The 13078-nt window shown below is 42.9% G+C and overlaps 1 protein-coding gene across 4 annotated transcripts in view; it reads right to left on the reverse strand.

Moving 5' to 3' along the window:
• The window catches only part of TMEM131L (transmembrane 131 like), a 157900-nt gene that overhangs the window by 55614 nt on the left and 89208 nt on the right, over positions 1 to 13078 (reverse strand). For all 4 annotated transcript variants that reach the window (XM_061191594.1, XM_061191593.1, XM_061191592.1 and 1 more), the window contains 4 exons: positions 2894 to 2971; positions 2541 to 2694; positions 876 to 934; positions 460 to 568 (listed from right to left, as the gene is read on the reverse strand). In XM_061191594.1, coding sequence (XP_061047577.1) covers positions 460 to 568; positions 876 to 934; positions 2541 to 2694; positions 2894 to 2971 — 400 coding nt within the window. The remainder of the gene's footprint in view (positions 1 to 459; positions 569 to 875; positions 935 to 2540; positions 2695 to 2893; positions 2972 to 13078) is intronic.

Below are 13078 nucleotides of genomic sequence, written 5' to 3' on the forward strand. Positions count from 1 at the left end.
GTGAGGTGGGGCTTGTTTTCATATGTTTAAAATGCACTTCTTTACAGAAATCTTTTGAACTATAAGTAAGACCCTGAAGATAGGATTGGGTTTATACTCGCTAGATATTCTGCATCGATTTCTACACAAAGAAACAAACCTGGGGCAGCTCAACCTCTCTGTGAAAGCAGTATGTCCATCAGACTCATATACAACCTGGTCTTTCAAATCACCAACTGAATTACGATCTATAAACTCAAAATCCTGCACATGTGGCAGAATAAAAGCAGCATCACCATCACTTCTTCCATCATGCTACCTCTTATAACTGTTAAGTCTGTGGAATTGAAACTGAGCCCATTCACTTCCTAAAGCCTTGCCTACGCTGTAGTTGTGAGTCATTTCACAGAAAGAACTGCAGGCGTAACAACTGGATAATGAAAATAAAAAGACAATCTCCAATATTTTAAAAATCTGTACCTTTGCAAGTAAAAGAGGCAATTTTTGTAAAGTTTGTTGTGGAAGTAGGTAGGAGTACTGGTTCAAACTGCAGAGACAGGGCATCTCTCTGTGAGAAATGATGTACATCCTGTAACAAAAAACAATCCACAGTACTGCTCTTAGCTGGAGAAGACTGATCCAGTTTGAATCAACCCTGTTAAAATGACTAAGTAGCTCAGACTGGCATACAGAACAACTGCTCAGCACACGTGTCTATAATGGTACGAAGGGGTGCTGACAACCTTCATCCAAATATGGGCTCGAGCAAGGGAGAATGGGTTTAAATGAAAGCAAAAGATAATAGAGACAAGTGTTTTCTCAAAAATCCTCATGTTCTGCAATTAAATACACACTTGTAAGTTTAAACTACACTTTACGAAAGTATTTACAATTACCTGTATCCATATAAGGCTGTTTCCTGAATGCAATATATACATATTCACTGCCGAATCATCTGTTCAAAAGAATCAGAGCAATGAGATTAAAAGAAAGGGCCATCTCATTCTCACTCCTTAATATAGTAGTTAAAATATCACATTACACATTTCTATAAAAAAATGTAACTTACTTTTCAACACTAAAATTGAAATGAGGAGCTATTTTCTGTTGATTAAGTCACAAGAAAAAGGACCTTGGCAAAAAGACTGACCTGTCAACACAGGCTCTCTAAATGATGAACTACCAGTAGAAAAAGTCTGAGTTTAGGGTCATAGTACTACTCCCCTGGATGAAACTAACCAACTGGACAGCTTCAAATAAAGTTAAGGTCTCCTATTGATTAGACAGCCCCTTATTTCCTTATTTGACAACCACCCTGGGGAAAAATAAAACCCTGGATCTCAAAATGCAGGCTTCCCTTTAATCCTCACCAACAGAAGTGCTCCCCATGGGACAGGAGTCTTCTCTACACTGATGTCTACCTGGCCATTCTGGGAATCACCAGAAACTATGAACCCAAGGACAGGAAAGCTCTCCTGCTGACCCATGTCTACTACAGTCAATTCTGAGGACTGGAAAGTAAACAATGTTTGACCAACAATTAAGACTGCCAATTTAAAACTATATTTTGGTACCATTTCTTTCTCTGAATGTGTATATGTGTGTACATACACACACACTCTCACTTAACAGAACAGTCTTGATAACCAAAGGATAAGAGCAAACCCCACATGATAAATCACATGGATCATATGTGTCTCCTACAAAATCTCTTAGAAACTTAAACTGATAAACTAGGTTATTTTTGGTAAGTAGGACACACAATTTCAAAGATAAAGTTCATAGAAATGAACACTGAAACTCACACTACTCTTACTGATCAGGCATCCAGGAATAAGCAGCAGACAACCAACTATTAAAAATATAAACAGCATGATTTGGTCAACTGAGCTTCTGCAAATCAGTAAAACAGAAACAAGAGACACAAGACTTCAAATACTTCGTGAATATTTATATTAGATTGTCGTGCCCATTTAATTAGTTTACTATCTTCAGAACGCCAAGAAAAATTCTTCCCAGGGAAACACAGAATGGTTTGCCGTTGCCACTTAATTTATTTTTTATGTATTTGTTTGTTTATTTATTTTGTTGCTGCACGTGGGCTTTCTCTAGTTGCCGTAAGTGGGGGCTACTCTTCGTTGTGGTGCACGGGCTTCTCATTGCAGTGGCTTCTTTTGTTGCAGAGCATGGGCTCTAGGTGCGCAGGCTTCAGTAGGTGTGGCACGCAGGCTCAGGAGTTGTGGCACACAGGCTTAGTTGCTCCGCGGCATGTGGGATCTTCCCGGACCAGGGCTCAAACCCGTGTCCCCTGCACTGGCAGGCAGATTCTTAACCACTGCGCCACCAGGGAAGTCCGTTGCCACTTAATTTACCCCAAAATAATACAGCCTTACTAGCAGATGCAGATTGAGAACCAGTTACTACTGCACTGTGTTAATAATGAAAGCAAAGGCTCTCTGTCTTGGATTGCAATGATACGATCTATAAGTAAATGATATAGAATGATGATGCAGGTTAATCAAAATATGTTGTAACAGAAAAGTTTAAAGATTCCACCTTACCTGAGGTCTCAGATTTATCTGTAGCTACATAAATAATAGAGAGATGATCTAACAAATCTTGTGTGTTTTCTTCAAATTCTTTCGAGGCATTTTCCATTGTTACAATTATGCTCATTTGTAGCCGTAAAACATCATCTGATTCCACATAGCAACTCTGAGATCAGAGGGATGGAAAAAAAGGAAAAGCTCAAAAATATCATCTGAATTTTTTCGTTTTGAACTTCACAGGGAAAAAAGCACTTAAGGTAAGGGTATGTGCATTTCTGAGAACAGAACATGCTGTTTTATTTTTTATTTCTAAGCAAAGAGGCAGGAAGGAAGGCAGGAAGAAAACACTAAATTTTTTATTTTACCTTTAGTTGCTGACACACTTTATTATGTAAACTGCATTCCAGTTGCACTTGCAAGAGGCTAGTGTTAGTGGTTTCTGCCTAAAAGAAGAAAAAAGGGGAGAAAGAAATTAAAAGGAAGCAAAAGGCACAATCTACTGCCAATAATAAACAATCTATCATTTATTCAGAAAGGACATTTCTTCATTCATTCACCATATATTTGAATGTCTGCTAAATGCTAGGTAAAATTCAATTTACTGGAAATACAATAGTGAATAAAACAGAGAAAAATCTTTTCTGTCACTGAGCTTACATCTAATCGAAATCATAAGCTCTCCCTTGGGCAACATGAAAATTCCTATTATGGCAATAAGCAGATAAATATGTTCTAAATATACACAGGAACACTGTAGTTTGGCATCTCTTATACTTTTCAAACATTTTGTTCCAACGTAGGAGTCTGCTCTTATTTTAAAGTAGGTTCACCCAGTAAGAGCCAATCAACGGTTCTGATGTCTGCTTCCCATCTGTAGAGTGAGCTTAGACGCTATGAGAAAACCATAGGAAACGCCCAAAATTCAACCGGCTATCATTTTTCATGTGTGGAAGAGATGTGGATGGAAGAGACAAAAGTATATGAAAAGACTGCAGAATTTCATAAAGTTCAAAGATCTTAACAGCCACATGGGATGATATCGACATACTGTGAAGACAAAGAAATGCAAAGTCAATCCAGGGATACAGCCATTTGGGTGGGAGGGCGGGGGCAGCAGATGGCGAATACACAGAAAAGTCAGGTAGTGCAGCACGTGAATCTAAAGGATCTCCGCTGTGAGATTTCCTCTTCTGTTCAGTGTGACGTGTCTCGCATAGTGGTTATAAACAAGGCACTTGGCTTGGCAGTCACAGTCGGAACACCCGAAAATCTCAGCAAGGTGAGAAGGCATTCCCCAAATCCTCGGCTGACTTTCGTTTTACGCGGAATCACCACAATTACGTTTAATTTGTTAGATTTATAAGAACTACCTAAGTACATTATATAAAAACACATTTTTAACCACTTCACTTGTCATTCAGCAATTAATGTACAAAACAAGAATAAAATACAGTTGATCCTCTGTTCCGTGGATGCAGACCGGAAGGAACTTGAGCTTCCTTGGGGTGTGGTATCCGAGGGGGGTCCTGGATCCATTCCCCCACAGATGCCGAGGGACCACAGCACGTTACTTTTTTTTTTTTTTCACATTACATTTTAAAGTGTAGTAAAAAATAGTTAGGGGGTTTAACCAAGCTTGTAAATAGGACCAAACATTAACCAAAGGCTCTTTTAAAAAGTAATTGCTAGTATCAGCTAGACTTAGGGTAATACCACCTGTAAACTGAACCTCAAATCTTAAGGAAGAGCTAGATTTTCAAATATGTTTTTCTGTGAGCAAGTCCCACATCAAAGACATACACAAAGAAAGCCCACTACTCCCAGAAGCTGCGTTAATCAAAGTTATAAGTGACCCCCTCGTATCCAAATCTGATAGAAAGCTCTTTGGCCCGACCCTTCTCCGCCACGTCGCCTCCTCTTGGTGTTCCTCTGTCCTCTTAGGCTCCTGCTTTGCTGGCTCTTCCTCCTCGGGCACCAGCTGTTAGTCACTCCAGATTCCACCTCGGCCCCCTTCCCTCTCTCCCGCGGGGGGTCTGCGACACGCTGAAGCCGCCCACGTTCATCTCAGCAGCGCAGGCCTCTCCGCACATCCACGCAGGCAACCAGCGGCTGGGCGCCCCTCTGAATCCTCACCCATGCCCAGAGAGCGAGGCCCTTGCTGTGGGTCTCGTTACTCATAAAGTGGTTTGAGCCAGAAACCTGGAAACCAGCTTCACTTCGCCTCCTCACTCAGCTCCAGCAAACAGACCCAGACCCCAGGTTTGCTGACTGGACCTCCTCAGCAGCCCCTGGATCCGTTCACTTCCCTTTATTCCTAACAAACACCTGAAGGATCAGGGGTCAACTCGCTATACCGGCAGGCCAAATCCAGCCCGCGGCCTGTGTTTGTATATGAAGTCTTGCTGGAACCACAGACACGCTACTTCTCTCACAGAGTGCCTATGGCCGCCTTCGTGCTGCGACAGCAGAGCTGAGTATGGCCCGCAAAACCAAAACTATCTACTCTCTGGGCCTTTACAGAAAAAGCTGATGGACCCCTGCCCTCGTGGGAGGGAGGGGGAGGCGGGCAGGCAGGCTGGTACAGCAACTTCCTCCTAGTCTCCCCGCGTCCACCTCTGCCCTCTCCTCTCCACTGTCCACACTGCACCAGGAATGAGTTTACGAATAAGCAAATCAGCTCACGCCACTACCTGCTTAGAACCCTTCACAAACTTCCTGCTCGGCCAAAGCCCCAAGTCCTTTACTGTAGCTACAAAACCCGGGCACCTGCCTTGTCTCTACATCCTTGTTTATGCTGCAGCCTCGCCGGTCTACTTTCTGCTCCATTTGGCCTTCAACCTCTGAATGTGCTGTTCCTTCGCCTTGAACTCGCATCCCCAAGCCACCCTCCCCTCCATCTACCTAAACCTGATTCATCCTTCATGTCCCAGCTTAAATACCATCCTCAGGGAGGTCGTCCTTGACACCACCAGGGGGTAAGTGCCATCACTCACATCCACACCGCCTTTTACCTGACCTTCCATAACGCCCCTCATTACACTGCAGCAACCTGTTCAAGGTCTGCCTGTCCCAGCAGACAGTAAGGCCCCATCTGTGCTTTTACCACAATGCCTGCCACTTAACTGGCACTCAACAGACAGCTGATGACGGAAGAGAAGTGGCTGCACAGTCACAGATGTTTGCTTGAAAGGTGCAAGCCTGAAAGAGGCAAGAAACTAAAAATAAACAACGGCTCTAAAATAAAAGCACGAAGCAAAACCTGATATCCGGCATGTGCTTCTGATCTGAAACTTTCCCCAAAAAAAGTTTAAAGAAAAACCCATATCAACACACTTTCAACATATACGTTTATAATTAAGTTGGGTTTTGTTTCATCTACAACAATTTAACTATAGGTCTTAACCTGACAAGGCAATTTTCTTGCCTAAAATATTTCTTCACATGTTGAAATTATGTTAAAGTTCAAAATTATGACTTTGAACATGATTAAAAATCCCATCTGCACAGTGATTTGATGCGATTTAAAGCCCAATATTTTGTCATTCTTGATGACAAATTTATAATTTACCATGAATGAATTTATAATTTACCATGTTAAGTAAGATTCTTCTGTTAGCTGAAAACATAACAAAAATAAACTACAACATTGTTTCATTTGCTGTACAACATATTTCAGACTCCCACCAGGGGGAGTTCCTACACCTCCAAACTGCCCTTGAAGCATGCTGATTTTTCCCAAAGAGAAATTTAAATGTTCATGTCTTTCTCTCCCAAAAGAACAAAAGTATTGCAATCTTGACTTAAAATCAGGAACTAGAACCAAAACATGAGCCACCTGGAGCAAGCACAGGCACACTGGGATTACAAATTACCTCTGAAAGGACCCCAGCTGTTTTGACATTTGTTTTGACCCCTTATGCAGAAGTGTGCCTGGGCAGATTATAAAAGAAAAACAAACAAAAACCTACTTCTCTACTTTTGAAACCTCCCTCATTATTTTAATAAATTAGTTCCTAAATTTGACAGCTAAAAGAAGTAACACTTCCTTAGTAGTTTTTTTTAAGATTTTTTTTTTTAATGTGGACCATTTTTAAAGTCTTTATTGAATTTGTTACAATATTGCTTCTGTTCCCTGAGGCATGTGGGATCCCAGCTCCTTGATCAGGGATCAAACCCATACCCCCTGCATTGGGAAGCAAAGCCTCAACCACTGGACCGCCAGGGAAGTCCCCTAAGTAGTTTTCACATAAGTGTATGATATTATTTTAGAAGATGGGAAAAGATGTGGTTTGGAGGGGTTAAATGACTTATCAAAGGTCCAAAGGTTAGTTAGTAGAAAAACAGGAGAAAAAAAAAATAGCAGGTCTTTTAACATAAGTCATAAGTATTTTTTCCAAGTAAATTTGAACAGGCCAAGTCCATTTCTCCTAGGTACTTAAAAGCCTAAAAATTCTTCAGCATGAAAATATGCCTTAGAAAACCATACCAGGAGATAATGTAACAGTCAAGAAAATAGCCCTGTTAAGACTTCTTTTGTATGGCATGTATTTTGTGGAGAAGACGTATGAATTTAGGGAATGGGATGAAAGAGAAAAAAAATCACCTTCCTCTACTTGCTAAAAAATTGGTCTTTGTGTACCAGGCCAGGGGCAGAGTGTGATTCTGGGGGGCTGTGTGCAATTAAACAGGAAAGAAAATGATAGACAAAGTTCTAAGTCATTTGAGATGACTTTCACTAGCAAGAGTAAACCGTATCCTGACAAGAGTATATGAGAGTCTATAATGCATTAATCCAGACAGAATGAACAACAGATTTGAAATTATGATGTTCCCAGTATTGACCACATATGAAAACCGTTCATTTCAGGAACATAATGTATGAAATATAAAAAAATTACTTAGATATATCCCAACCTGAGATTTCTCCTTCTCATTTTTCTTCCCTTTCACAATTCTGAATGCTAAATTGTAGAGGCCCTTACAAAGGTAAGTCTCTTATACCCACGTGTGTCTGTTAGGAACACAGAGCCCACATAAGCCATGTGACCATTCCAGCCAGCGGCCCACACATATGGTGCTACGTACAATACATTCTATACAGCAAATCATTTTGTATAAAATGAGTGCTTTCCTGGGTCCCTTCTACACAACACTCACACTCTTTAACTGAACTCCTAATTTAGTGTCTCCTGCATAACAGACAGGCTCAGCTGAGTTCAGTTGCTTCACCCTAATATTAACCAGCAGTTGTGTTTCAGCCCTCACCACTACCACTAACCTTCTGGTTCTCAGATCTGTAACCACTGAAACAATATCTACCTATGTTGTCAGACCCACTCACGAAAATATTTGTAAAACCCTAAGAACTGGATGAAATGAGTTGTTTTTATTTGTTTTAAGGGGAAAAGGGTTGAATATTAGCCATGAAAAGGAATGAAATTGGGTCACTTGTAGACATATGGATGGACCTATAGTCTGTCATACAGAGTGAGGTGAGCCAGAAAGAGAAAAACAAGTATTGTATATTAACGCATGTATGTGGAATCTAGAAAAATGGTACAGATGAACCTATTTCCAGGGCAGGAATAGAGATGTAGACGTAGGGAACGGACATGTGGACACAGTGGGGGAAGAGGAGGGTGGGATGAATTGGGAGATTAGGACAGACATATATACACTACCATGCATAAAATAGATAGCTAGTGGGAACAAGCTATAAAGCACAGGAAGCTCAGCTCAGTGCTCTGTGACGACCTAGATAGGTGGGATGGGGGGGTGGGGTGGGAGGGAGGTCCAAGAGAGAGGGGATATATGTACAATGAAGCTGATTCACTTCATTGTACAGCAGAAACTAACAAAACATTGTAAAGCAATTAGACTCCAATTAAAAAAGAAAGTGAATAGTACTTGGTCAGAGCAACAGATTTCTTTCCAATATATAATTTAATATTAGACATAAATAAAAATCAATTTTATCATTAAAAAAAAGCACATGTATCACATTTTTCCTTATCCACATCTTTTTAGAAAAGGCAGTGTGGTCAAGTGGCTTTGCAGTCAACACGGACTGAAGATGAAACCTTGGGGATAATCCCTACCTTTTCCAAGACTCAGCTTCCTCTTGTATAAAACAGTTAATGGACTCACAGCCATGCTACCAGCATTAAGTGCGATACACATGCCAATCACAGTGCATGAAGCAGGCCTTCAAAAGGGAGCATTTGCTTTTTCATTCACAATTCATGCATTCATTTAGTAAAATTCCACAACAAATCATTTAAATGCTTCTAGGAAGCATTTTCCCCACATCAAAGTTGTTAGAAGGGAAACTCCTCTTCCCCAATCCTTTGGTTTCCAAGAGAAGGGATTTTTTGTCTTAAATGTTTCAAATTCTTCTTGTCTTATTTCGTAAATGGTTCAGAACCCAAGAAAAGAGAGAAGGGTCATTTACTGCACACCATCTCCTACCCTCGTGAAATGTGCCAAAAACCATTAAAGACAAAACACAATGTGGAGAACAAGTTAACAGTGAAATATTAATACTTTTGGTCGGACCAAGTGGCAGTGGCCTGCGTTGTGCAATACCCTGGACTTTTACACTTGGGCAGCTGGCCCTTAACGACCACAACCTGGGCTGGCAGTTCCAGGACAGCCATGTGGGATTTCCACCTTGGTAGGTCATGCAGCGTACAGAAGCGCGATCCAAAGACAAGCAGTTATTTTTATACAGTTGGCTGCCGCTGGGCCTTAAGCAAATGGCAAGTGAGCCCTGAAGGCCTGGCTCAGCCCTTGAGCTTGGATCCAGGCTCGGCACAAGTTTAGGCTCTGTGATGCAGGCTGCTGTGGCTTGCGCTTGAGCAATACAGCATGGCTTTGACCTAAGTAGGCACAGAGAAGGCTGTGAAAGAAAGGGTGTTGCAGTGGAAAACAGTACAGTGGTTCCTCAAAAATTTAAACACAGAATTACAATATCCAGCAGTTCCGCTTCTGGGTTTACACCCAAAAGTGACAGGAGGGGCTTGAACAGGTATTTGTACACCTATATTCACAGCAGCATTACACACAGTAGCCAAATGGAAACATCCCGAAATCCACTGATGGATGAATGAATAAACAAAACACGGAATATATATACAGTGGAATATTATTCAGCCTTAAAAGGGAAGGGAGGACTTCCCTGGTGGCGCAGTGGTTAAAAATCCGCCTGCCAATGCAGGGGACAGGGGTTTGAGCCCTGGTCTGGGAAGATTCCACATGCCGCGGAGCAACTAAGCCCGTGCGCCACAACTACTGAGCCTGTGCTCTAGAGCCCACAAGCCACAACTACTGAGCCCGCATGCCACAACTACTGAAGCCCGTGTGCCTAGAGCCCGTGCTCCACAACAAGAGAAGCCACCACAATGCGAAGCCCGCGCACCACAACAAAGAGTAGCCCACACTCTCAGCAACTAGAGAAAAGCCCACGCACAGCAATGAAAACCCAATGCAGCCAAAAATTAATTAATTAATTAATTAATTAATTTTTTTTTAAAAAGGGAAGGGAAGGGAATTCTGACACCTGCTACAACATGGAGGAACCTTGAAGACACTGAGCTAAGTGAAATACGTCGGTCACGAAAGGACAAATACTGTATGAGTCCATGTATGAGGGGACCTAGAATATTCAAATTCATAGAGACAGAAAGTAGAATAATGTTTACTAGGGGCTGAGAGGAGGGGGTAATGAGGAATCACTGCTTAATGGGGGACAGAGTTTCAGTTTGGGCAGACGAAAAAGTTCTGGAAGTGGACGGTGGTCATGGCTGCATAGCACTGTGAGTATAATTAATGGCACTGAACTGTACACTTTAAAACGGTTAAAATGGTAAATTCTGTGTTATGCATATTTTACCACAAGAAAAGAAAAGGGAAAGGGCGGGGGAAGGAAAAACAAAACAAAAACAAAATGGTGTCCCAGTCAGGGCTCTCCTCAAAATAGAGAGAGCTTCCAGAATACTATCTGGTGCTTCTATTGCCTGATCTTGAAGAAACTGTGTTGGGTCCAACTCCAGGCAGGCAGTATAGACAGGCTGCTCCAAATTCTGTTCCTTTTTATGCCTTATCTTTATGGATACGAGTCAGAACTGTGAGAAGGTTTATTTTAAATTCATGTGGTTGGTCCACAGACTCAAGAGTTCCCCTCCAACTCCCTGGCCCTACAGCTATTAATCACCTAAATGCTAACTGCTGCTTCAGATTTTCAAGATCCAAAGTGGAAGATACATAGATGGGGGCAGATTTTATAAATAAAGAAGCAATAAGGATAATCTTATTAAAGAGATATGCTGTCATCTTGGGTTGAGTCAGAAAAGCAATTTGACAAAATTATTGCATGCACGAAGAAGGCAACCACTAAGGGCTGTCCTTGGAACAATCAGGCTCATTCCGGAAATCAGAAAGGTGCTAGAAGCTTAGAGATACACTCTCTCATCTTCCTATCAGGACAAGAGGAACAAAAACAAAACAACAAAAAAAAGCAAGGCAGGTTGATGAAACAGGAGGGAGAGAGGGCCACCCTTTGGAGAAAGGTTGACATCTTGGGGAATAACTGGACAGAGCTGCAACAGAAAAGGAGACCTTGACACCAGGTTCAACAGACAGAGACAGGGACAGCCTGGAGTCTAACTCAAGTGAGGGAGCAATATCTTTGTGCTTGTTTGAGCCTTAAAAAAAAAAACACCTCTAATAAAGGAAGACAAGCAAGATCTCAGAGGACTGGAATTGCTCCTCCTAAAGGAACCAGGATTCAGTTCTAGGAACTGTGGAGAAACACACTTCTAAAGCCAGGTACAAAACCCACAGTGAGAGCAACTGAGGACCTACCTGCATCTCCAAAGACTGACACAGCTCTACCAAGGGTTACACAAACTCTGGACAGGCTGTGCGGGGTGGGGGTAGCGGCGGAGATCAGAGATCAGACGAAGATGCTCGGAGCACAGCAGGTGGAGGGACTGTCACCGCCTGTGCCCTGAGGGAACACACTTGCAAAGTTTATGGAATTAGGACTCAGTCTAAGAGAAGGCACAGCATCGAGGAAACCTATTAAAGGGGAACCAGGGAGAACAAGACAGACTGATGCCAGCCCTAAATTAGATGCTGGTCTATTGGGAGAGCGTCTCCGATGTAAGAGCACCCAATGCAGGGAAGAGAAGAAGATTCGGCAGACCCAGAACTTAGCAACTGTATCTCTCTTGCTTTGGGAGAACTCACAAGAAAATATCTAGAGGAACACCTAGAGGAAAAAGTAGATTTAGACCAAAAAGGAAAGAAAAAGGTTTTAAAAAAAAAGGAATGCATCAATTCCAGCAAACAGCAGTAGCTTACAAGCATTAAGGAAAAAGAGACCAGCAAAAGCAGCTGGTTAAACAGCAAGAAACTCATCTAAGCCTCCCTGACAGGAAAAGGGGACAGGAAGAGACCACCACATCCTGCAGGCAGAACACAGCCTACAGACAAAGAAGGGCACACGCACAAGCTGGAGGAGGCAGCGCGGGGCTCGGGGGCCAGGAGCTACCCCCACTGGGCCCCAAGCTCCCCGAGTGTCAACAGCAGTTCCCCGCCAGGAATCTGCTGCGAACAAGCTCCACTTGAAACAAACAGGACGAAAAGGGAAAAACCTTCCCAAAGAAGCAGGTTCCAGAAGCCTCTGTGAGCTCCTGGTAAGAGGCAATGGAAACCACATCACAAACAGGTCTCAAAGTCCCCACCCACAGATGCTCCATCCCTTAACAGAGCGGGGACACCACTCAGCACAGGAGTGCCAGAAACAAGGGCTCCCTGCAAAAAGGAGAGGACAGACACACCTGGTGACTGGACGGCACCACCGCAAGGCTCTGACTCTGAGCACAGACCCGAGAATCTGAGCATCTCGGTGTCACTTCCGAAGAGAGGAGGTGGCTCCTCCCCAAATTCGCCTCCAGACAGGCAACCTCTGCCCATCGAGTTTAAGGGCGCAGGTCTTGGCCTCAGAACAACTGGCATGAGCTGAGGCTGAAACCAAGGTGATGGTTTCAGCCCTCCATCCCTCTCTTTGGCAAAGATGAAGTACTGGGAACAATTCTGCTCAAAATTAGCGCCTTGAGGGCTGGGGGGCATGTTCTCCAAACTTGGTGGATGTAAGGTTGATAATCTAATATTCCTGTGTGTATTGTTAAGATCCTAGACTCGGGCTTCCCTGGTGGTGCAGTGATTAAGAATCTGACTGCCAATGCAGGGGACACGGGTTCGAGCCCTGGTCCAGGAAGATTCCACATGCCGCAGAGCAACTAAGCCCGTGCGCCACAACTACTGAGCCCGCATGCCACAACTACTGAAGCCTGTGTGCCTAGAGCCCATGCTCCACAACAAGAGAAGCCACCACAATGAGAAGCCCGCACACCACCACGAAGAGTAGCCCCCGCTCGCCATGACTACAGAAAACCCGCATGCAGCAAAGAAGACCCAACACAGCCAGAAATAAAATAAATGAAATAAATAAATTTATTTAAAAAAAAAAAAGATTCTAGACTCAA

This window comes from Eubalaena glacialis, chromosome 5 (genome assembly GCF_028564815.1).
Source record: "Eubalaena glacialis isolate mEubGla1 chromosome 5, mEubGla1.1.hap2.+ XY, whole genome shotgun sequence".
NCBI classification, from domain to species: domain Eukaryota; kingdom Metazoa; phylum Chordata; class Mammalia; order Artiodactyla; family Balaenidae; genus Eubalaena; species Eubalaena glacialis.